The 21,369-nt window shown below is 45.5% G+C and overlaps 1 protein-coding gene across 6 annotated transcripts in view; it reads right to left on the bottom strand.

The window, feature by feature from the left end:
* Positions 1-466: 466 nt before the first annotated feature.
* The window catches only part of DIP2B (disco interacting protein 2 homolog B), a 66,961-nt gene continuing 46,058 nt past the window's right edge, over positions 467-21,369 (bottom strand). For 3 of the 6 annotated variants that reach the window (XM_065654275.1, XM_065654276.1, XM_065654277.1), the window contains 25 exons: positions 20,830-20,894; positions 20,466-20,559; positions 19,789-19,908; positions 18,826-18,940; positions 18,065-18,204; positions 17,712-17,848; positions 17,340-17,420; positions 16,728-16,855; positions 15,831-15,945; positions 14,818-15,019; positions 14,337-14,446; positions 14,114-14,194; positions 13,448-13,571; positions 12,574-12,695; positions 11,908-12,019; positions 11,327-11,436; positions 10,450-10,580; positions 9,706-9,874; positions 8,565-8,735; positions 8,016-8,077; positions 7,827-7,884; positions 7,161-7,235; positions 6,413-6,590; positions 6,204-6,327; positions 1,802-5,442 (listed from right to left, as the gene is read on the bottom strand). In XM_065654275.1, the coding sequence (XP_065510347.1) occupies positions 5,190-5,442; positions 6,204-6,327; positions 6,413-6,590; positions 7,161-7,235; positions 7,827-7,884; positions 8,016-8,077; positions 8,565-8,735; positions 9,706-9,874; positions 10,450-10,580; positions 11,327-11,436; positions 11,908-12,019; positions 12,574-12,695; positions 13,448-13,571; positions 14,114-14,194; positions 14,337-14,446; positions 14,818-15,019; positions 15,831-15,945; positions 16,728-16,855; positions 17,340-17,420; positions 17,712-17,848; positions 18,065-18,204; positions 18,826-18,940; positions 19,789-19,908; positions 20,466-20,559; positions 20,830-20,894 (3,077 nt within the window). In that variant the 3' untranslated portion in view covers positions 1,802-5,189. Of the gene's footprint in view, positions 625-1,801; positions 5,443-6,203; positions 6,328-6,412; positions 6,591-7,160; positions 7,236-7,826; positions 7,885-8,015; positions 8,078-8,564; positions 8,736-9,705; positions 9,875-10,449; positions 10,581-11,326; positions 11,437-11,907; positions 12,020-12,573; positions 12,696-13,447; positions 13,635-14,113; positions 14,195-14,336; positions 14,447-14,817; positions 15,020-15,830; positions 15,946-16,727; positions 16,856-17,339; positions 17,421-17,711; positions 17,849-18,064; positions 18,205-18,825; positions 18,941-19,788; positions 19,909-20,465; positions 20,560-20,829; positions 20,895-21,369 lie in introns of those variants that run through there. The other 3 variants (XR_010607731.1, XR_010607732.1, XM_065654278.1) reach the window with 3 other exon arrangements.

The raw sequence follows: 21,369 nt of genomic DNA, 5'->3' as shown, positions 1-21,369 counted from the left end.
GGGGCCGCGCGGGGCGCTCGGGGCGGGCGGGCCGCGACCATAGAGTCCCCGCGGAGGCCTCGCCTAGAAATCCCCACCATAGAGTTCCCGCAGCATAGAGCCTCGCAGGCGGAGGCTAGAGCGCCCACTCTGGCGCCGCCTCCACCCGGAGGTTTCCAAGCACCACACCATAGAGAGGCGGCGATAGAGCGGCCGCTGCCGGCGCGGGGACGAGAAGGCGCCTCCAGCGGCCCGCGCGGCGCCGTGCGCGCAGGCCCCGGCCCAGGCCCCGCCGGGGCGGGAGAGCTATCGCCCCCGAGAAAACACGATTATCTCCCGTTACCCTCGACGGGCACACGGGTCTCCACAGCCACGCGGCAAACAAAGCGCCCAACCGCAGCCAAGGTGCCGCGGGGCGGCTTTTACCCCCGCCCGGGGCCCGTTCTGGCCTCCCAGGGCCGGGGCAAGATGGTTGTTCTGTGACCTCCCGCTGCTTTTATTTTATTTTTAATCTGCAGAGCAGCTGCATCGCTGTGCAGGAACGTCAGGCAGCGCACAAAGGTCACACACGTGAGGGGATTCTGGCTCCTCACAGGCCACACGTTGGTTTTATCGGAACCGCAGCCTCGGGGGTCACAGCGAGATCTGCAAAACACAAACCCAGGTGATTTCGTGTAAAACACAAACCCAGGTGATCTCGTGTAAAACACAAACCCAGGTGATTTCGTATAAAACACAAACCCAGGTGATTTCGTGTAAAACACAAACCCAGGTGATCTCGTGTAAAACACAAACCCAGGTGATCTCGTGTAAAACACAAACCCAGGTGATCTCGTGTCAAACACAAACCCAGGTGATCCCCAACACAACTGGAAACCTGTCCCAGCATTTTCAGCATCTCCTGACTCATCCTGGACAAATTATATTAGAACGGGTTTTGATTAAAACTTGAGTGTAACTTTTTTCCCCTCCCTCGTTGCTACATAGAAGTTACACTATTGCGTTTGCAGTTTTCAACATTTATTTCAGTTTTACCTTCCTGAAGCTCCCCTAGTTCTGACTGCCGAACATTACCAAACATTTCACCTACGTAAAGTCAAACTAAATAATAATTGGAGATGATTTATTTGCGATAAATCCCGACTCTGTTCCCCTGACAAACCTTGATTCATATAACAATGCAAAGTAAAATTTTTTAAGGGGTTTTCCCAGTATTAGACAAATAATTTTAAAATACAGGAAAGATTTACTGAAAATGAAATGTTTTCAGAAGATACCACAGTAAAATTTATACACATCACTTGTAGGAAATAACGTGTCTGACAGTCTCACCCAGACACAACCAGCAGCTGGTGTTAGATTATAACGTTAAATTACATCCTCAGTGGTACTAAACTATATCTTAACATTTATGAATATTTAAAATAAATTAAATATGGTTAGGTCATGCTTAAAAACTCCATCTAGTCTGTCCTCGGTGTGTGAGCTCAGTTCTAACTCTGGTTTCAATACCCGAACAGCCCAGAGCTGCAGGTACAAGCTCTGTCCTTCACGTTTCTACACACAAATCCTCACAATTTCTCCCTTTCACCAGGATAAACGCTGAACAGTGTTCGCTTCCTTAAAAAAATAAATCCGTTGGAGAAACAGCAGCTGAAGAACCAAGCGAGCAATCAGGCATCAATATTTATTAACACAAGACAAAGGAAACACAATCAATGCGTTAATGGAACACTGTCCAGCCAGATGGTAAATTTAAAAATGAATATCTAATCTAATTTTAAATAAATAAAAACTTTATACATAATTACATAATGCTGTAGTCTGAATTTGACAATGGTAAGTAGGTTGACAGAAATTAAAGAAAAATTGCATATAGGGCTAAAATTTATCTTGTTTTTACAAGCTTAGTTTTAGGACAGTTAGTGTGACACGTAATTACATTTATTTAAATCAGAAACTGCAGTGCAAATCTTAACAAAACAGGGCTTAAATTACCTGTGCCCACATATTTTTCTTAGGGAATATTCAGAAACAGTAAGACATACAAAACATTTTAGTTCAAAGCATTAAGAATTCCTGATTTTTCAGTTTCACTGCAGCTGTTCGCTTGGAGCCTGACGGACAAGAGCAGGAAATAATTTGCCTTTTGCAACTGGAGAAGCTGCAAAACCGAACTGGCGTGGAGAGTCCGAGTCTGCGGCTCGAGAGCAAAACTGGATTTGGGAAAAGTGTCCGACTCTGAAGTGGATTCGGGAGCAGCATCCGACTCCGAACCCCAACACGCAACATCTGCAGCCTTGGCAATTTTCTGGGGTTTATCCCAGTTTGGGATCTTTGCAGACAAGAAAACGTCCTAAAGTGAAAGGGTCCCGTCCTTCACCAGCCTGCCCACGACAACCACGTCATCATTCATCATGTCAGCAGCACAAACTACCCCCAATTTCCAAGGAAATAGCAATGAAAAATACTTTTTAGCATGTGGTGCTGTACAGTTTGTTACCTCGCAGGGGTGTTGTGAGGATTCAGTCTTGTCCTCATTGACAGAGGAAGGAGGGACACGACCTGGGAAGGGCTTGAATTGGAAATGGGGATGAAAATCAGGATTTGCAGACTCAGCTCCACAATTCCTCCTCTCCAGGGCTGCTCGCGGTGCTGAACGCGGACAAAGCAGCCGATAAATTAAAAACCGGGCAGCTGCTCCGCGTCACTTAGTGGCCGTTCAGGAACGGAATGTTATCTTGTTCCATGGGCAGGACCGTAAATGTCCAGTTCTCTGACACGGAGAAATGCGACACGCCAGAGTAAAGAATACACAGTAAACTTGGGAGATAAAACCCAAACCATAAGGAACTATCAATACCTGGCCAAAGAAAAAACGAGGGGAAAAAAAACCTCACAAAAGAATCCAATATGTCGCTCAAAAATGCCATTTCAGAAATCCGCCACATACTGGGAATCCTTGATCAAATTCATACATGCGTTTTTTATGTCTCAAAAATTGCCGGTAAAAAGACAAGACAATCCTAGAATTGTACTTAAAACCCACTGCAATGGACAAATGAAGTATTTGTCAAAACAATTTATCTAAAGTCTTGAGTAAGAAAAAGGTCAAGACCATCAGAATTTGTTCTGAAATCGGCAGCAATGAAGCGAAGCTGCACTGCAGGTCACTTTGCGTGCAAGAACACCAAAAAGAAAGTGATGTGTAACGTGTGATAACAAGACTTTGCCGGCTGAGAAGGGAGAACAATTGCTGCGTGCTTTACACCCAAAATAAGTTGTGGTACCACCTGTACAGTCTCAGTCGCACCCCTCTTTGGCCAATTTGTTAAAACTAAATATATTAAAGACTTCGCGCACGGGTATTTCGGGACACGCGTTAATAAACCAGACGGTGTTTCTGCTGCTGCCAGAACAAGCCCCTGGGAATCGCACCCGCGGTGGCCGCAGCGGGGACAGAAAAATCAAGTGTTCAAAAACGTGCACCCGCAAACTGAAGAATTTGCAGAGAACCCTTAAATCCAGACTTGCCATAAGAACTTCCAGTTTCTACATCTATTACCCCACCAAATGTTGGGTTTTTTTCAAAAATATCGCTCAGAAGTTCTGCTCTAAGCTTTAATACACCCGTTCTTCAGCGAAAAACTAACAGGACGCAGGAGGATTCCAAGGACAAAACTGGGCTTTGCTGACAGATACAGCAGGTTCTGCTCCCAGAGCTGCCGCGGGGGCTCCAGAGTTCACCCCATAAACCTTTAAAAACTGCCTAAAAACTTTATGAGGTAACGTGGAGCATTTTAACAACAAGTTTCTTTACACCGTATACCGCATTTGACTCAAAAAACCCTGTTGCAGTGTCTGGTCTCAGCTCTCTTTGCTTCCAAAATCATATTTTCTTAACACCCATAGGAATTTAATTGTTCTTAAAAGGTGTGTTGGGTGAAATAAAGGTAATTGGGAGTCAAAGCCTATTTTGAAGGCTGGGTTATTCATTTTCAGAGAGTTATTTAATGATGTGTTTACCAGAATTGCTCTGTCTCATTTTTGTGCTTCCTCCTACAAAAGAAAAATTCCATTCCACTTAAAGCCCAGAATGATCTAATTCTTTCTCCTGAATGCTTGGAGGAAAACTGGGCTGTTGCCTCCCAGTTTAAAGCCTATTTATAACATTTCGTGCTCTACCAAGAGGGCATTTATTGGAATAACGACTGAATTGCACAAACAGTGAATGTAACTGTGTGTCAATCGAAAGGATTTTGTTTTTCCTTCAAAGCCCAGGTGGGACAGAGGCCGACGCTGCTGCTCAGCTGCCTCACTTCGGTATTTTGGACTCGCACTGCGATTTCTACCGAATTCCATGGTACTGTTTCAATTCCGCTCCTTTTAGAAAGATGTGCCTTCAAAATCATAGGTTGCTACGCGCTATGACACGTTTCTGACCAGCAAGAAAAGACGACATATGGAAATAAGAAACCTCGTGGAAGATGCGTGTATCTCACATTAGTTTTTCTAACCAAACGTAATTAGGCTCAGGACCACAAAAGTTACTTGTCCTTAAAAATTTCTACCTTCAGCTGTCATCATTATCCAAGTTAATTTTCTATCTAAGTGAATTATGTATAATAATATTTACATATTTAAAATATAGGCAAAATTCTTTTTAAATTCAAGAAATATCTATATGAATAAGTAACTCTTAGATTCCGTACGTTATTGATTTGGTCATGGTACAATTTTAAATAAGTCGTGTGATCCCATGGAATGAACAGCTGCAGTACAGATGCAAAGTACATTAGATAGCAGGGAACTGCAGAACTCTGATGACCCTTTTCTTAATAGTTTATTATCTTACCTAAATAAACCCTCCCCTTATAGAATCCTAAACCAGGATTAGATAAAAATACAGCTATGTACAACAGATGAAAAAAGTAACACTACTGTAAAGGCCTTAGGAGTTTTGTAGCTCACACACTTGTCAACTTTGCATTTTCTATAAAGCTAATATTTCAGTAAACTGTTACCAATGTTTTCCATTGTCTACCACATTTCCTCGTGTCCGTTGGTAGTTAACGAGATCTTAACACCACAGGGTGAGATGAAGGGAATGTGGCAGCAAGCTCAAGTATTAGTATTCACCAGCTTGGTTTCTACAGCCGCCCTCGGGCGTCTCGTGGTCCCGCAGTTTCTGACACCGCTCCCCCTACACATTACATGTTGTAGGCGACATAGATGGGGTCCAACTGATCCGCGAGGAAACTGTCGCGCAGGTGCATCCGCTGCTTCTCCCCTCTGGAGTTGATGGGGATGACGCCGGGATCCACCACCACCACCACCCCCACGATCAGGGAATGTTCCTCCAGTACCACGTTGGTCACCAGAGGAACCAGGTCCAGCGCTTCCTGCTCGCAGCCGCACAGCTCCACCACCACCACCAGCAGGTTGGTCCAGGTGAACACCGCGCTGGAGAAAAGGAAGGAAGGGGGAGAAAAGGAAGGAAGGGGGAGAAAAGGAAGGAAGGGGGAGAAAAGGAAGGAAGGGGGAGAAAAGGAAGGAAGGGGGAGAAAAGGAAGGAAGGGGGAGAAAAGGAAGGAAGGGGGAGAAAAGGAAGGAAGGGGGAGAAAAGGAAGGAAGGGGGAGAAAAGGAAGGAAGGGGGAGAAAAGGAAGGAAGGGGGAGAAAAGGAAGGAAGGGGGAGAAAAGGAAGGAAGGGGGAGAAAAGGAAGGAAGGGGGAGAAAAGGGAAAAAAGAAAAACCAACAAGCAAACAGAAACCCCAGTTATCTTCCCAGACACAAAACTCCAAAGTTCACAATTCCTTCTCCTCGGCTGGAGTTTCCCCAGCTCTGGGCTGCATTTCCACATGACCCAACTCCAAGACCCAGTCCTGACGTGTCGATATCAGTTCAAACACATCTCGGTACTGCCCGGTGGGACATACAAACTCAACGCTGCTTTCACTGCCTCAAATAGAAATGGTTCTTTACACCACAGAGCAGGAAATCATCGGTTCTATTTTGAATTAAGGCTCGTGAGAAAACACTGAGTCAGTCAGCCCAGTATTATTCCCATCTACAGACGGGAAATGAGGTGTGTGACTTGCTGATGGTAACACAAAAAACTATCTGGATTTGCCTTATTTTTTCTATGAAACCCTACCTCTTTGCATCAACACTGCTATATTTTGGCTACATTGGGATGAATTTGTTTTCCCTGGCTGTTTTACCATTCAGCGATGCTTCTGTGCGTCCGAGACACGGACGTCTCGATGTCGATGGGGTGGTACCGCAGGCCCCTCAGCTCCAGGGTTTCATCCAGGGCTCCCACAACGTACAGCGCGTCGTGGCGCTCTGGGGAGGAGAGGTGGGAAATGAGCTGGAAAATGGCACGCAAGAAAGGGATTTTAGATGAAATAAAGACTAATTTCTGCCGTACCTCCACTGGCGGCTGTGAGCTCCGTCCGCCGAACGAACCCGAGGTATCCGGTCCGAGCCCAAAGCGTCTGCGCAGCGTCGCCGAAGCTCAGCCGCGTGTTGAAATGATCGGCTTGGAGGGTTTCGTTGTCGTAGATGGTGTAGTAGCCGCTGGCCGTGTGCGGACTGTTCACCCAGATCTGGACAGAAGCGGAAAAACCGTCAGATCCTCACGCTACAAAAACCGAGCGTCTGTTGAGAATTAAAATGAAGCAGATGATGAACTGTAACAAGAAGGTTCTGTCTTTATCTAAGATTTTCCAGATCCAAAAGTGTTTTGCGTTTAGTTCAAACCTCCCAATATCCTGTGGAATCTTAAAAATGTGTCTTGCAGATCTACTCTCCTGATAGCTGTAAGCAGAGGACTAACCAAGGAAATAAATCGAGGATTTTTATAACATGTGAAGTCCAACAATTGATCATCTATCAACACAGATCAAACATACTGGTGTGCAATTGAGATAAGGAGAGCAAAATGTAAATCAGATTATTTGGAAGCCAGTTATGCAAGATTGAGAGTGGAATAAGCCTTCCTTTCTGGCTGGATTTTTCTTTACACTTGACAGTAAAGTAACACACCCAAAATCTGAGCGCTCCAGCAATAATTCAGCTTTAAAAGGCCTGTGAGTATCACATAACCGAACAAAAAGAATATCGCACAAGCAGCAGCCAGCAGGAGAAGCTGCTCAAAGAGCGGAATCTGCACTTACCTCCCCGAGATGAGAATCTCCAAGAGGCCCTTTGGTCTCGGGATTAACAATGACCACCTTGACTCCAGGTAAAATCTAAAGATCACAAGAAGAAATAATGTAATCCACATGTGAATTATCTTCACATACAACTGAAATGCAAAGGCCGTTCATTTACCTACGGAAAAGCAGGATTTCAGCTGTGGAAATGACAAACAGGTATAAAACACGCCAGCACACGTACCCTGAAGTACACTCGCTGTACGAAGGTATTTCACAACTCGAGAGCCACAGAGGTGAGGGATTCTAGGCCTGTCAGTATTGTTAGATCTTAATTTTGCAGAATTTGATGTTAAAAACTACTATGGAACACCTTTTTGTTAATCCATTTAAAGAAGGGAATAAGAGCTACAGTAAATCTCAAACACACGCTGATTTCAATGATAGGAGAGGCAACACTTTTGATATGGTTCATTTGCTGTAAACAGAACCAATTCTCCCAATCGCTTCAGCAAAACGTGCTCTTAAATCAACAGATACGCTCCTATAAATCAAATTAACTTTCCAGAGGAACGGTGTAACCAATTGCCACCTCTTCTCACGCCACAAGGCTACACATCTGCAGTGTAAGGGGTGTAAAAAGAATAAGCGCTGCGTGTCGTGTCCCTGGGTAATAACATGAGTTACCTTCCCCGATTCCGAAAGCAGAAGGCTTTGTGGAGCTCCCCTTTCCACCAGCCGTACTCTGGAAGTAAAGAAAACGTTGTCAGGGCAAAGAAAAAAAAGAGCTGAAATCTACTGAGAGGTGTGATAGCTCGGTACAATTAAAACATTTTATATAGAGTTATTAAATAAGTTTAAATAAACTTACTGTACCTGTCATGTCTCAAGGACTTCAGATCGACATAGACCGTGGTGGGATCAGGCCCAGACGTTCCCTGAAGAGTTAACATGAAAAACCAAAACAAAACCTTAACGTATCTACAGAAGTCGGGGTAACTTCTGCCTGAGCTCATGAACGTTTCCAGGGGTTTCTTACTGGCAACAAAACTCCTATTCCCATTTCCCCCCTCTGCAGTCACACTAAGGGCTATTTGCTCTCTATAGAGTGCGGGAGGCGTCTCTGGGGCGAGGGAACGCAGGAGCGCTCTCAGCCACCAGCCCTGGGGCAACCAGTCACTGTTTATACAGAAATAAACTGTTCTCTAATGGCACACTCCAGTTGTTTTGAGCATCTGTGATATTATCTGGCAGCTGAAAACAAGAGAAGTTGCTTAAATCTTGTGCCAGCTGTTCCCCACAAAGCAGATGCTGGGCTGTGCTAACACGGGAGCGTGTGTGAGGAGGGAATTTGACAATTCGGAGTACAAGGGAATCTGGAAACCCGACGCCAGTGACAAGACGCGCTGGAAAGCGCTGGGTTACCTGCAAACAGATGGCAACGTTGACTCGCGATCCAAAGGTGGTGCTGACGGCGCGGGAGGACAGGCCGATGTCTTTGAAGAGCTTGGAGAAGGAATGAGTGAGAGCAACTCGCGGCCGTTCCTCCGCAACCACCACGCAAGTGCGGATGCAGGACAGGTTGATTCCTCGTGCCTGGAAAAGACATAAACGAGCGCAAAGGACTGTGTTAATTACCTCTGTGCCCTCATGAGAAGTGACATTTGCTTTTCATCCCTGGAATCCTAAATAAATCATTTAAGAAATGTAGGACAAACCCTGTTCTTGTACTCAAATTGTTTCCTTTTTTCAGCTATTTGTAATTATGAAATGTGTTTGACCAGAGCCTAGAAATACTGCTAGAACAAAATATGCATTAACGGCGCTTCTTCCTCTGCTACAGAACGTAGCATCACGTGTTCCTGCAGTGCTTTTCAGCAAACATTATGTCTGTTATTCACTATTTATATAGAGGGAAACCAAACCAAGTGAGAGTAAAGTCATTCAGTGGGACTACACCAAGTCTTCAACAAAACTGGGACCAGAATCCATTATTATTTCTAGACATGGTCATGAATGCACAGAACGGCGCTGGGCAGCTGTTGGAATCTGTGCGTTCCTTTCTTTTCCTGGTGGCCTAACCCAGAGCTGATACCTCCGTGCCACCAGCAGAACAACTCTGACCCTCACTCTCATAGACGGAGCCCACTATTTCACTTTATGTCAGTACACCCTATGCAAAAAGCCACCTCGAGTGTTTTATGTAGGTTTTTTTCCCCTTTCCTCTCATCTCCAAGGAGCAACCAGCTCCATTTAGCACATCGCCTGCCGCATGTGCTCCCTGTCATGCGCTGCTCTGAGCCTCCTCTGCAGACTGTTACACAAGCAGCTCCTGCAGAGCTGTGCTGCCCGTGTCCTCGCGTCGGGGTTTGCGCTGCACCCTCCTCCGTTTCCACCCTTTTCGCTTCCTGGGGCTGCAAACAGTTTTTGTTGTGGCTTTTTGAGCAAGCTGTGGACTGGAGATTCGTGCACCAGGAAAACTGTTGTATTAACAACCGCATCACTTTGCTCCACTGCCACAGCTTCCTTAATTTATGTAACATGACATTCAGGAAACATTTCTTACCTTTAATATTTCAACTTGGTTTCCAAGTCCCTTTGTGCACAGTTCCATGACTGAATAGGAACAGAAAGTGTCCCTTATTTTGTACTGGCTGACAGTAGATAACCAGAGAAAAAGATTGGATTCCAGCTCCATAGGAGGAATTAAAATTGACTGGTGTCCAGAATACACACTGTGAAGAACATTAAGGAGGAAAACATTTTTGTGTAGCACGTAGTCATCTTTAAATTAATATTTACTGTATTTTCATGTTACATTCCTGCTAGACCAAAAGCAGGTTGTAGGACTCTGCATCTGAGGCCAACTGATAATAGCTCCAATGCCCCCCTTCTGTAGCAACATAATTTTAAAAATACAACTTGCTGTACAAGAATAACAATCTAGACACATGAAAACATGCACACACAGAGTGGAAGAGAACTGGCTCAACCACACAGTTTACAGAAAGAAAACTCCCTTATTGCAACATATAATCAAGGAAGAAAGGCAAGAGAAACATTCTGGAGCCAGTCATATTTGGCAGCACAAATACACGTAATCAAGATAGAATAACATCTTGCTAATCTGTAGGAAAAGGGAACATGTTATTGGCAGTTCAAAGACAAACTCTCTCCTTACTGTAAATTAGTAATTTTGGTATTGTCAACATATCTGCCTGTAATTCACAACAGATAGAGGCCGACTGCCATTTCCCATTTATAACCAGCCAAGAGTTCATCTTCTCCTTTTTCCCCTCTCCAGTCGTACCTGCAAAGGCACCAGAGCACAAAACCCAGGCCACAATAGGGGTCGAGACAAATGGCGATCTGCCGAGAGGAGTAGAGCTCACACTGCAGCTTGATCGCCCTGCAAAGGCCGCTCACCGCTGCGTGGGACATCTGCAACACGAGGACAGAGACACCGCGATTCAGGGACATCCAACCGGGGCTTCACCCAGACAGGTAAGAATAAAGACAGGTTTGCCTTGAGAACACTTCTCCATAAGCTGTGCTTTTCTTCCCTTATCTTCCAGAGCAGATGGAGAGCACGGAATCATTTTGGTTGGAAAAGACCTTTAAGATGATCGAGTCCAAACGTTCCCCCAGCCCTGGCACTGCCCCATGTCCCTGAGAACATCATCTGTCCAACCCCTCCAGCGATGGTGACTCCAGCACTGCCCTGGGCAGCCTGTTCCAATGCCCCACAGCCCTTTGGGGAAGAAATTGCAGAACCAGAAACTGTGACACAAAGAGCTCTTGCTTAAAAGCTTCATGCATCTGCCTCCCAACACAGGCCATCATTACTGACAGTCTAAGGCTTTAGTTTTTTAGTTTCTTGTCCTCTCTGCCAGCTGCGTTCCTGCTCTGTGCATCCCTCGCTGCTCTCACAGGCAGCTCCAGCGGGAGGCAGCAGCACAATTCCTGATGCCATTGGCAAGACCCGTCTTCCTACACTGCAGAGCGAATTCCTCAGCACAGTCACACTCACCGTCTGTCAGAATCCACAGCTTTATTGGAAGAAAAGCGAGGTCTATATTTAAGCTACAAGAGTCAGCTTTGGTGAAGGTTGAGGTGGGATGAGATTCAGAATATCAACCAAAGACAGGACACCACAAAACCCACCGTCTAAAAACATGTTACTGTACCTTTACTCCTGTGAGCATGCCTGTTGTGGAAACACTAAAATCTAGATATGCCAACATTTCAGGTGTAGGGGGCTTATAGATCTGAGCCAGCCGCTTCCTGGGCAAGTCATCTGTATGAGAAAACAACAAACGTGGTTAATTTTTTTATTACCGAACTGGTATTTGAAAGGAGAACATAACTTTAGAGAGACTGAGATGGACCATAAAGCTTTCTATTAATTCTCTTTCCAGAAGACAGAGACTAGTATATGAGAAGACTCTTGCTAAAGCTTCCATGTAGAATATTATTTATTCTCAGGAAAAGGGAGAAAAGACCAACTCGCGCTTGTCTCAAGGAAATTAACAGTTGTCCGTGACATGGCTTTTCCGGAAAAGTATTTTCCATGTGTAGCTTAACAAATGCAAAAGAGATGTCAGTAAACAAGGTCAGACCTCGCTTATATCTGGAATATTTTCTCTAAATAATAAAACAACTCTTCAGAGCCATCCAGTTGGCATCCAAAATGGGGGACAGTCCCTTTGGAAGTCCATGGTAACCCCTCCACAGAACTTGAAGAAATCTTTCAGTCCGTGGAGCGCACCTGTGTCGATGATGGTTGGCCAGGTTTTCACGTCCACAGCAGCAGCCGCCTCTCTGGATCTCAGCAGTCTCATTAAGGTCTGCGTTGTGAGTATACAGGCAGCTTTGCTGACCTAAAAAGATAAACACTTACTAACAAAAGAACGACAAAAGTACATCCCAGTGGCAAAATTTGATGCTCAGAGAGTGTATTTTACCATCTGTAGCCAACTTCCCTCAGCAGACTTGCAGTCATTTCTTTGGCTTTTGCAACACTGCTCTCTACTCTTCCTTCACTAAAACCCCAAACACAGGCTAAGATGCAAATAATCACGTCAGGACCTTTAAAGCAGGTGAGAATATTGCCTGTCTACATCTAGCGCTCTCCTCCATGGACCTTTCCTGGTCCCTGGGCTTGGAAAAATCACTGAGAGCAGGATTTGTGCTTGCCCAGCAATAAGGAGCGTCAATGTGAAATTTTAGGGGGTAACAGCACGTGTTAGTATCCCTCAGAAAATTCTTATAGCAATTTGCTTTGCCACAGAAGGAGAGGTGGTTCCCTCTTGCATTTTATGAACGAAAACACTGTCCTTGGGCTATAAGACGTGCTGTCATGCGAACAGTTTGCACAGTTGTGTTGACCATTGGCCTGGGAGGCCAAAGCGAGCGCCCCAGCCCCATTACTCACTTCCACGATCATTCGCACAGTGGGCAGCGTAGCAGTGAGGCTCTGAGCGTGGGGCGGTCTCACGGTCACGGGGATGCAGCCAGCGTACAAGCAGCCATAGAACGCGGTGATGAGCTCAATGCCTGCAAGGACATGACAGGCTGTAGTGTGGGACGCCCTGCTGACACCAGCCTTTCCCCGAGCTCTTTCTCTCCAAGCATTGGTTATAATTTCCGTTAGAAGGTACACACACATCACTTTCACAGCACGGAGTGTAACACCGGCAGTCCAAACGCTGTGGGCAGCACGACAAGGATGCTCAGAAAGCTTAGGAAAGGGGACTAGGAGAGGGGAGAAGGCCGACCACATGGAAAACCACATCCACTTTACAGGAAAAGAACATCCCAAGTGTCAAATGACTCAAAAGTCACTTCTCCCAGCAAACTACATGCTTGCCCTGGATGAAAAGCTGCCGACTGGCAACGGGGCTTCAGACAAACAAGATGTGACCAGAGCAGGAGCTGAGGAGTCTCTGGTCGGGTGAGCCGCGTGTTTCTCCAGCACATGCAGTTTTGCAGTGAACGGATCGTACCAGAGGATCTTTGATAACCACAGAAGTCTGTAAGTTTTAATTCTAAACATCATGGCACAGGAGTGCCACGGAGTTTACCCAGCCAGGAGTGAGATGGTACAAATTGGCTTTTCCAAAACTCTGTGGAATCCAAGTTCAAGTCCTGATACTGCAAGACAGCCCTCTCTGGAGGCAGAACTGGATCAGAGCGCTCTGTAGTCCCTAACGTCTCGCCGTTTCAACGATCTCTCCTGTATTTCCAGCTCTCAAAGAAATCTCAGGCTGCATTTCCACACTGGGATGCAGTCATTAAAACTTGCTTACCAGGAGGATAAAGAAGCACCACATTGTCTCCTGCATTGAGATGTCCTTTGTCACAGAGAACTGACGCAATTCTCTCAGCTTTTTTGTGCAACTGAAGGCAGGTGGCTGTGCACACAGTGGTTCCCTTGAAAGGAGACACAAATGCTCTAAACAAGGCCTGGCACAACACGTGTCAGTAAAATGGCTGCTGCAAAAAAAAAATAAACCAACCTCACTTGCTAGTGTCAGTCTATAGCTACGAGTAATCTAGACCTATAGGCTGCTGGCATTCAGTGAGCCATTTATCCACTACGGTGTCAAACAGATAGCGATGGAGTTAGATCTGCTCTAGAAAATGCTACCTTCCAGGAGTCAGTTCAGTCTTCTTGCACCAGAACCTTGCCAGAATATACTCAACAGGGATACACCATTAAATGATACAGGAACCAGTGGGACCTACAAACATGCTCAGTTTTAAAATGAAGCATTGAACCACGACAGGCATTTAAATTGAACCTATAGGTCTAAAAGGTTCAAATTTTAAGTTATAAATCCATGGGCAAAATCTGATACAGAGAGTAAACAGAGGACTCTGGAGCGGGCAAAAGATTTTAACCACAGTCTCAAACTTGCGCTGAATAACATGCTGTGGACCTTAAAAAACCGACAAGTCAGCGCTCACTGTACCTTGGCATTTAATAAAAGGAAGAGTGGGTGGTCAGGAGTTGCTTGAGCTCTCCACTGTAACACCTCTGTCAGGAACTGGTGCTGAAACAGAGAGGCAGTAATTAAATTAGTATTTAATTACTTCTACTTCAGAGGCAGCCCTATGTGCTTCACATTGCTGCTTCGCATTCAGCTGTAGGGTAAATTCTTCCCCATTCTCTAGCTGTAGCAACTACTGATTTACCTTTTTAACTAAATCGTTGTCTTCTATTTGACCCAGGTCTCTTCCAGAGGCTTGAGCAATACGCTTCCCAGCAACCAGGTTCCCCACCATCACAGAGGCAGGGCCAACGCCTGTTGGGAAAGAGCAGCCACATGAAACAGGGACTTCTAATGCAAACGGAAAGGAACTATAGGATGTCTGTAGGATCCCACTGCTCCTGGGGATGGATGCAAGGACGGAGGGCATGAAACCTCACTGACAGAGTTCAGAAGGGATTGAGACATGAATAAATCAGTAGAGAGAATCCCAATGAGTTAAAGGCAAGAATCAACATTCCTGACTGACAACACATGCAAAGTAAAGCCTCAAACATGCCCCAGTCACAAGACAAGCTCTGGTGTCCCCCCAGGAGGACGCTTGGTGTCGGAGGCATCCCACAACTTCCCAGATCTGAGATTGTGAATTCAGTTTACTGATGTTAAACATAAGGTGCTCATGTTACCTGGTTGTTTCTGCCTGGGTTTCGGCAAGTTCGTCACACACGTGTGCGGGCACATGAGGATGTTGCAGGGATGCAGAGAGCCCTCCAGAAAGTGCTGTTTAGTTTGAGAGATGTGGATCCCTCCCAGCGGAGTTTTTGGCAAGGTGTTGGCTGGCACAAGAGCGAGGCAATATACACCCACTTGGTGAATGCTGTCAATGGCCTGGAGAAAGGAGAGATGGTCGCTGCCATTGTACGACTGGAGACAGTCTGGTACTGGCTGCGCTGACGTGCTGCAAGGTAAATCCCTGTGTTTATAAGGTTCTGGGGAGCAAACCAGTCACCATCATTCCACTTCACCTCTGTAACACCAGCGAGCCCTATGGTAAGAGTTAAGTGCTTGATAGCACTCCTGCCTTCACAGCCCATTTCATACACAAGAAATCCTTTTTTTAAATATTTCATGACCAAAATCCCAAAATATACACAGTTGCTTGATGAATCATACGATTTTGATCTCAGGTTTTTATCCATCTGTCTCCTCTGAGCCACCACACTCCGTTCCCTTTTCGTCCGCCTCAGTGTTGAGGCATCTCATCCATTATTCAGAACACCAGGTACTTCCCTGATTTTCCTCCCCAGTTTGCATACTTCTCAATCTGAAACATCATTCCCAAGAAGGACATACGTGCAATGCAGGTATTTGCTACTCGTTCTGCTTTCTTAGGACTACACTCTGCTTTGCAGTGCTGAGGGTGTCTCTACGCAGTCACCTTGCTGGCGTAACGCTGACCACTTTGTCAGAGCCGATGCTATTTTGTGGTGCAGCCGCTTTCCCAAGACCTTCAGGACACAACAGAACAGCTTGTACACAGCAGATGTACCCAGCTTGTGACCCTGTGAAAATACCGTGTGCCGAGAGGGATCAGGAGCCAGCGCTCCTTCCATCTGGGGCATGTCAATGGCCTCTGATCTGCCCACACGCTGAGAAAACGGCACAAAGTCACTGTATCCCCCGGCGGCAGCGGGCTCACCTGCAGCACGCGGCTCATCCACTGGAAACTGTCCTCTTCAGACGCGTCCGGCCGCTGCTCCGCAACCACCACGATCCTCTCGTCATAGAAGACAGACACGGAGAACACAGCAATCCTAAGGGAAAGGGGAGAGCTGCGTTGGCACAAATCCCAGTTTTACTCCTTGGGAACAGGAAGCCAAGAAAACAGACTAAAGACAGAACTTGTAAAAAAAAAAAAAAAACCACCAAACCAAACAAACGCATGGGACAAAGAGAAAAAATATTAGACAATTAAGACTGAGTCAAAAAGGAAAGACTCTATGATATAAGGGATTAATCCCACCTTCTGATGAAATTCCCACATAGCGTAGTCCCCTGCCCTCTCAGCCTGCTGTCACGTTTCCATTCCAACCCATGGCAAATCACCAGTGCAATAAAAGCTTTAAAGTATCTACATGAGGTGGGGAGCTGAAGATCTCCTGTTAAGCCTTAGCGACACGAGCTCTAACCCTGCCCGAGGAGCCAGAAAATGATATCCACAACTGCTAAATCAAATTAAGTATCTCTGGACGTTAATGAAACTCTTCCGTGCTGCAGAGCATCAGCCAGCAGCTAACTGCAGAGACTTCAAAGGAAATCCTACCGAGAATTAAATTCTCCACGTGACTTATCTTGTTACTTGATTCCTTCTCCTAAAGTACACAGACCTGATGAAAAACCAGACAGGACAGAGGGGAAAAGAGACCTGTACTGGGCAGGATCGGGCCAATTATCATCTAAACCAAAACCATATTTACTTTAACTGAGCTACCCAAACAAAGCAATTACTGGAGAGAAATCAGAGATCATACTAAAGACCCCATTTTATTATATTACACAGAGAAGCTTATGGGGGGGCAAGGTTTATTTTGCTAACCTTCCTCTGTAAACTGTTTTTATCGATTCTACTGCCAATCCAGTTGCTACGATGTCATCGGCATTATGTCTGCGGCCACTAACTGTCAGCAGTCCGTCCATTTTTCCAACCACAAACACCAAACTGCCCTGAAAGATAAAAAGGTATCTGTGAGTAACTTCGATAAAGGGCATATTCAAATGTCTTTGATGATTGGCTTATTTCCTAACTATGGCTAGATCAATGGAATTTGTATAAAAAAATGTTTTCTTTCTCTTTAAATTACATAATTTACAGCTAAGCCAGGAGAAGCATTCCAGCCACTTGGTGAGATAAGACACTCCAGCATGTGTAGCAGAACTGCCACACAAAAAGCTTCTTACACTTGGTTTTAGAAGAATCAGCAATCTAAAAATGTAACAAGCAACACAGGAAGGCACAGTAACAATAATGTGATGGAAAAGTAAAGGTTCCTACTGGCTCAGGCAAATCCAGGAACTTTCAACTGTCTTATCCACAGCAAACCATCTTTACACATATTTCTGTACCCAAGTGCTTTTCTGTTAAACATGGAAGGCCACTAGCAGGAACAAAAGAATACAGCAGTGCGAGCTCCAAATGTGTATTACGTACAGGTCCAACAAAGCCCAGCAAGCCGGAACGGACAAACGGCACATCGCCCACCGGAGAGCCCGCCGAGTTCACAGGGATAACCTGCAACACAAGGAGGACGTGGAAGGAAAGTGGATTTGCCTGAGCATAGAAAACCATTCCCCATATGGAGAATTGTGCTATATGCACGTGAAGTGATGAGGAGAAGGGGAGGGAATCCTTGGTACAGTCACTGGAGACCTTTATAAAAGGGGAACACTGAATGTATCTCACTGTGAAGAGTTTTTCAAGGTATCATTTTAAAAAACAACATTAAGTTACAAAACCAAAAGACTATACATGGCTACCAGTTCTACACAGGAAACAGGGAGAGATGCGTTCTCCTATACATACCTCAAATGTGTTCTTGGTCACCCCTGCCAGCCCATAATACATCATTCCCCCGGCTCTGGAGCTAACGCAGATTTCACCAATCTCGTCTGTTTTACAGAGCTGAGGTGGCCCATCAGGTTTCACTATACACATCATCCCTAGGATAAATTACGCACTGTTAAAATAACCCCCGAGATTTGCCTTGGAAAAGAACCGACACATTTAATGGTGACAGATCCGACACAGCAGCGGGACTGTCCAACCCGCCCCAGCGCCGAGGCCGGATGGGGGAGAGAACATTGATCGGTTCTTTTTCTAAAACATTCCAGACCATTCGCAAAAAGGTCTTATAGGAGACTCCTGCACATTTTTACCTCCTGGCATTACATGGCCGACATCCTGGACAGTAAGAGCAGAGTTTTTATCTTCAGTGTTGACGCGAATCACACCAAAGCTCAGCCCGTTCATGGACAGGATGGCTCTGCCAGGCAAAGATGCCCCGGGGACCCCAGGCCTGTGAAGGACACAAAATCAATACACTACATCAGACATACAGGCTATTATTAGACTCTGATGAAGCTAGCACAGCAACAGAAAAATGCATATTTCAGTGTCCCTTCTTTGCATAACAAATTTAAAACTGTGAGATGGCAGTAGGGATTGCCTCCCGGAAAAGCCATGTTGATCAGTAAGAAACCATATTCTGGGCAAGTGCAACTCTTCTTCCAGCTCTTTACCTTACGCTGTGTTAAACACCCGCTCCCAGGCCTGATACAGGGCGATTTATTACAGCAGGCAGCGATGGACAGAAACGGACTATGGAAATGACTGTCCAAAGTGGCAGCAAATTTAATCTCAGACTCAAGAATCCACACTAGCTGTGTAAATCAGGAGTAGGAAAAAGCAAGGCACAGTTCTTGACAGGCACCGATGAGCTGTCACACAGAGGAAGAAATGCGCTCGTATCTTAAGATAAATGTTTAACAACTTAAAACTTGAATACCTGAGCACACACAGTAAATGTCAGCAGAGCTTATTACATGCTTAAGTCAACTATGACCAAGTGATGTGTGAACAAAGCTCAGCCTGGATCACTTCATCTGGCAAACAGAATGCGATGCTGCACGCCCATTACCTCCGTATCGCAATAGTCATTGCTTCTGGAGATGTGGCACAGGGACAAATGGCCTCTGGTTTCAGCCCGTGGCTCTGAAACAAGCTCAGGAAGGCATCGCACGAGGACACAGACCCTGGAAAGAAAGAAAGAAAATATGCTACTACGCCTTTACATAATTTGATTTTAAAAATTGACTGTAAAATAACCTAGAAATAAATGCAGTGTATTTACAGAGCATATTTACTGTATCACTTCTAAAAACTCCGGGTAGCATCTTCCAAGATATCGGCCACAAAGGAGCTGAAGTGCCTACTGAATGGGACTTGGGAAGAGGCGTATCCTCTTGAATAACTCTGCTTTTCTCCCCCAATTTGCATCAGTGTTGTTACACGCTCACAGTACAACAGGCTTAAAATACTTTCCAAACCTCCAACCGTTAGTGTGCATATGTAGGGTCGGTTTCCATGCAGCACGCGTAACCAAACCAGGTCTGACCGTGTCCCAAGCATCCCTTCCAGTTGCTGCCATCTAGACAAACACTCTTTAAGCCCTTTCACTAACAGCATTCCTTGCAGATTTTTCTGTTGGTTTTTTTTTTTTCCCCTTCAAACTTCTTCTTAAAAGCCTTTACTTTACCCCCTGTGAGCAATTTAAAACCAATCTCACTGTGTCTACCAGAATTCTGTTTCACACACAGGAGTTCCCTGTTCAACTCTCCTGTTTCTTTGCAGTGTCTTTCACAAGTCGTGCTCAAAGGATGAAAGCGCAGAAATCCCCCGCCCTGGTGCTTGAGCACCACAACCCTCAGCTCTGTCTCACCAGACAGCTGCCCTAGCTGAAATCTGCTTGCAAGGATCTACAAAAGGAGTTAAGCTTGAGCCGGTGAGAGAGCTAGCTGAGAAATCCCCCTCCTAAAACCAGCAGGACGTGCATGGTCGCAAGGATTTGCAGCATACTCGCAATGATTTGCACCATACTCACAAGGATTTGCACCATCGGTTACGATCAGCATGCGCAGGGAGCTCAAACTGACGTCTCTTTGGTCTCGATGGGCCATCATGGCCCAGTGCAAGTCTCGACACTTGACTAAAGCGACTTTTGCTGCAAACCAACACAAAAAGAAAACGTTTAAGGACAAACAAAAGCTTTCCATGGGGCATTCTCATAAAAACACACAGTCCAACACTCCCAAATGAGAAAATTCTCACTGAAGCAAGCAACTTTAATGAATTGAGCCCGCAGGAACAGCAAACCACAACACACAACAGCATCGGCTGTGGCATCCAGACCCTTTGCCCACCGCCCGAGCCAGGGCTGTCACCTTTGCAGCTCCTCCTCCAAAATGCAGAAATCATTGTCGGCGGCTTCACATCCTTGGTGAGGACTGGGGATCAACACACCTTCCTGCGCTCAACTATTTGCTTGGCCTCATAAAAGGCTCTGGCTCCAAATGCACAGGTCATGAGGGCCCCATCAAGTTCCCTGACATTCACAAGGCATTAGGACTTTAGGCATTTTCAGAAATAAATTAGAGATTTGGCCCTTGGGATCGTCATGGAAGAGCAAGACGACAGGCTCTAAAGAGTTTGAGATTTTAACGCCCCTCACTCGTTTATCCTGAGAACTTCAAGCTGAAGTTGTGGAACATTCACAGTTACCTTTGTGGGCATGAACTCTCTGCACCCAGGAGAGCGGGCAGGTTTTCATCACCGAGTAGGGCACACTGATAGTATGCAATTTGTTCATTACATTCTGAAAAGTAGAAAAAGATTTTTAGCAAAGGGCTCACAAAACCTATTATGGAGCAGAAACAGAGTCGTCCTCACTCCTCATCAGCCTCTATCCCACCGTGAATTCACAGTAAGTTTTCTGAGGATGCTCCTACATTCCCCCCGAGAGTTGCAGATCGACCAGGGAGAGAAATGGTTGACTGAACAGGTAACAGTCGTGACAATCTCCTCAAACGTTGAAATGAAAAAGAGTGATGAAATGCTTCAGAAAGTGCTTCCAGTCTCAACTCACCGTCAGAATGCCATGCCACAACCCCGCGTCCTTCTTAAAATCCAAAACATTCACTATCGTTTCACCTGGAAAAACAAAGTTGTAGTTTTGAAGTGAAATGCGGCAGGACAGAATCTGCGTACGTCGGAATCTGACATCTGAATCTGTCAGATCTGCTCCGGGAGGAACACACGGAGCAAGCGAGTTCACAGCCTTGTTTGTCTGATTATATGTTCTACTAGTCAGAGCTCCTTGTTATGCAAAATAACGCAACTGAACATCCATCTAAGAGAAAGAAAACACATCCCAGAAAGTCGCAAGAAAATTCCTTTGCAGGCTGTACTGTACATCAGCAGCATAGAAAGGGCTCTGACCTCATTCTGCATGAGCAGAGGAAGAGAACAGAGCACATCACTCAAACACTGACTCCCAGAAGCGATGGAATTACAGCGACGGCTTCTTCCCAAAGACAAACTCTGCATTTTAAACTATCATCACATACAGCTCTAAAAATAAAGTTGCAGCCATGGATATATAAATTAGCTTGATTTACAAGGTAGA

The sequence above is a fragment of the Caloenas nicobarica genome, chromosome 33, assembly GCF_036013445.1.
Source record: "Caloenas nicobarica isolate bCalNic1 chromosome 33, bCalNic1.hap1, whole genome shotgun sequence".
Taxonomy (NCBI): Eukaryota; Metazoa; Chordata; class Aves; order Columbiformes; family Columbidae; genus Caloenas; species Caloenas nicobarica.
This window is presented reverse-complemented; position numbering and strand designations above follow the sequence as displayed.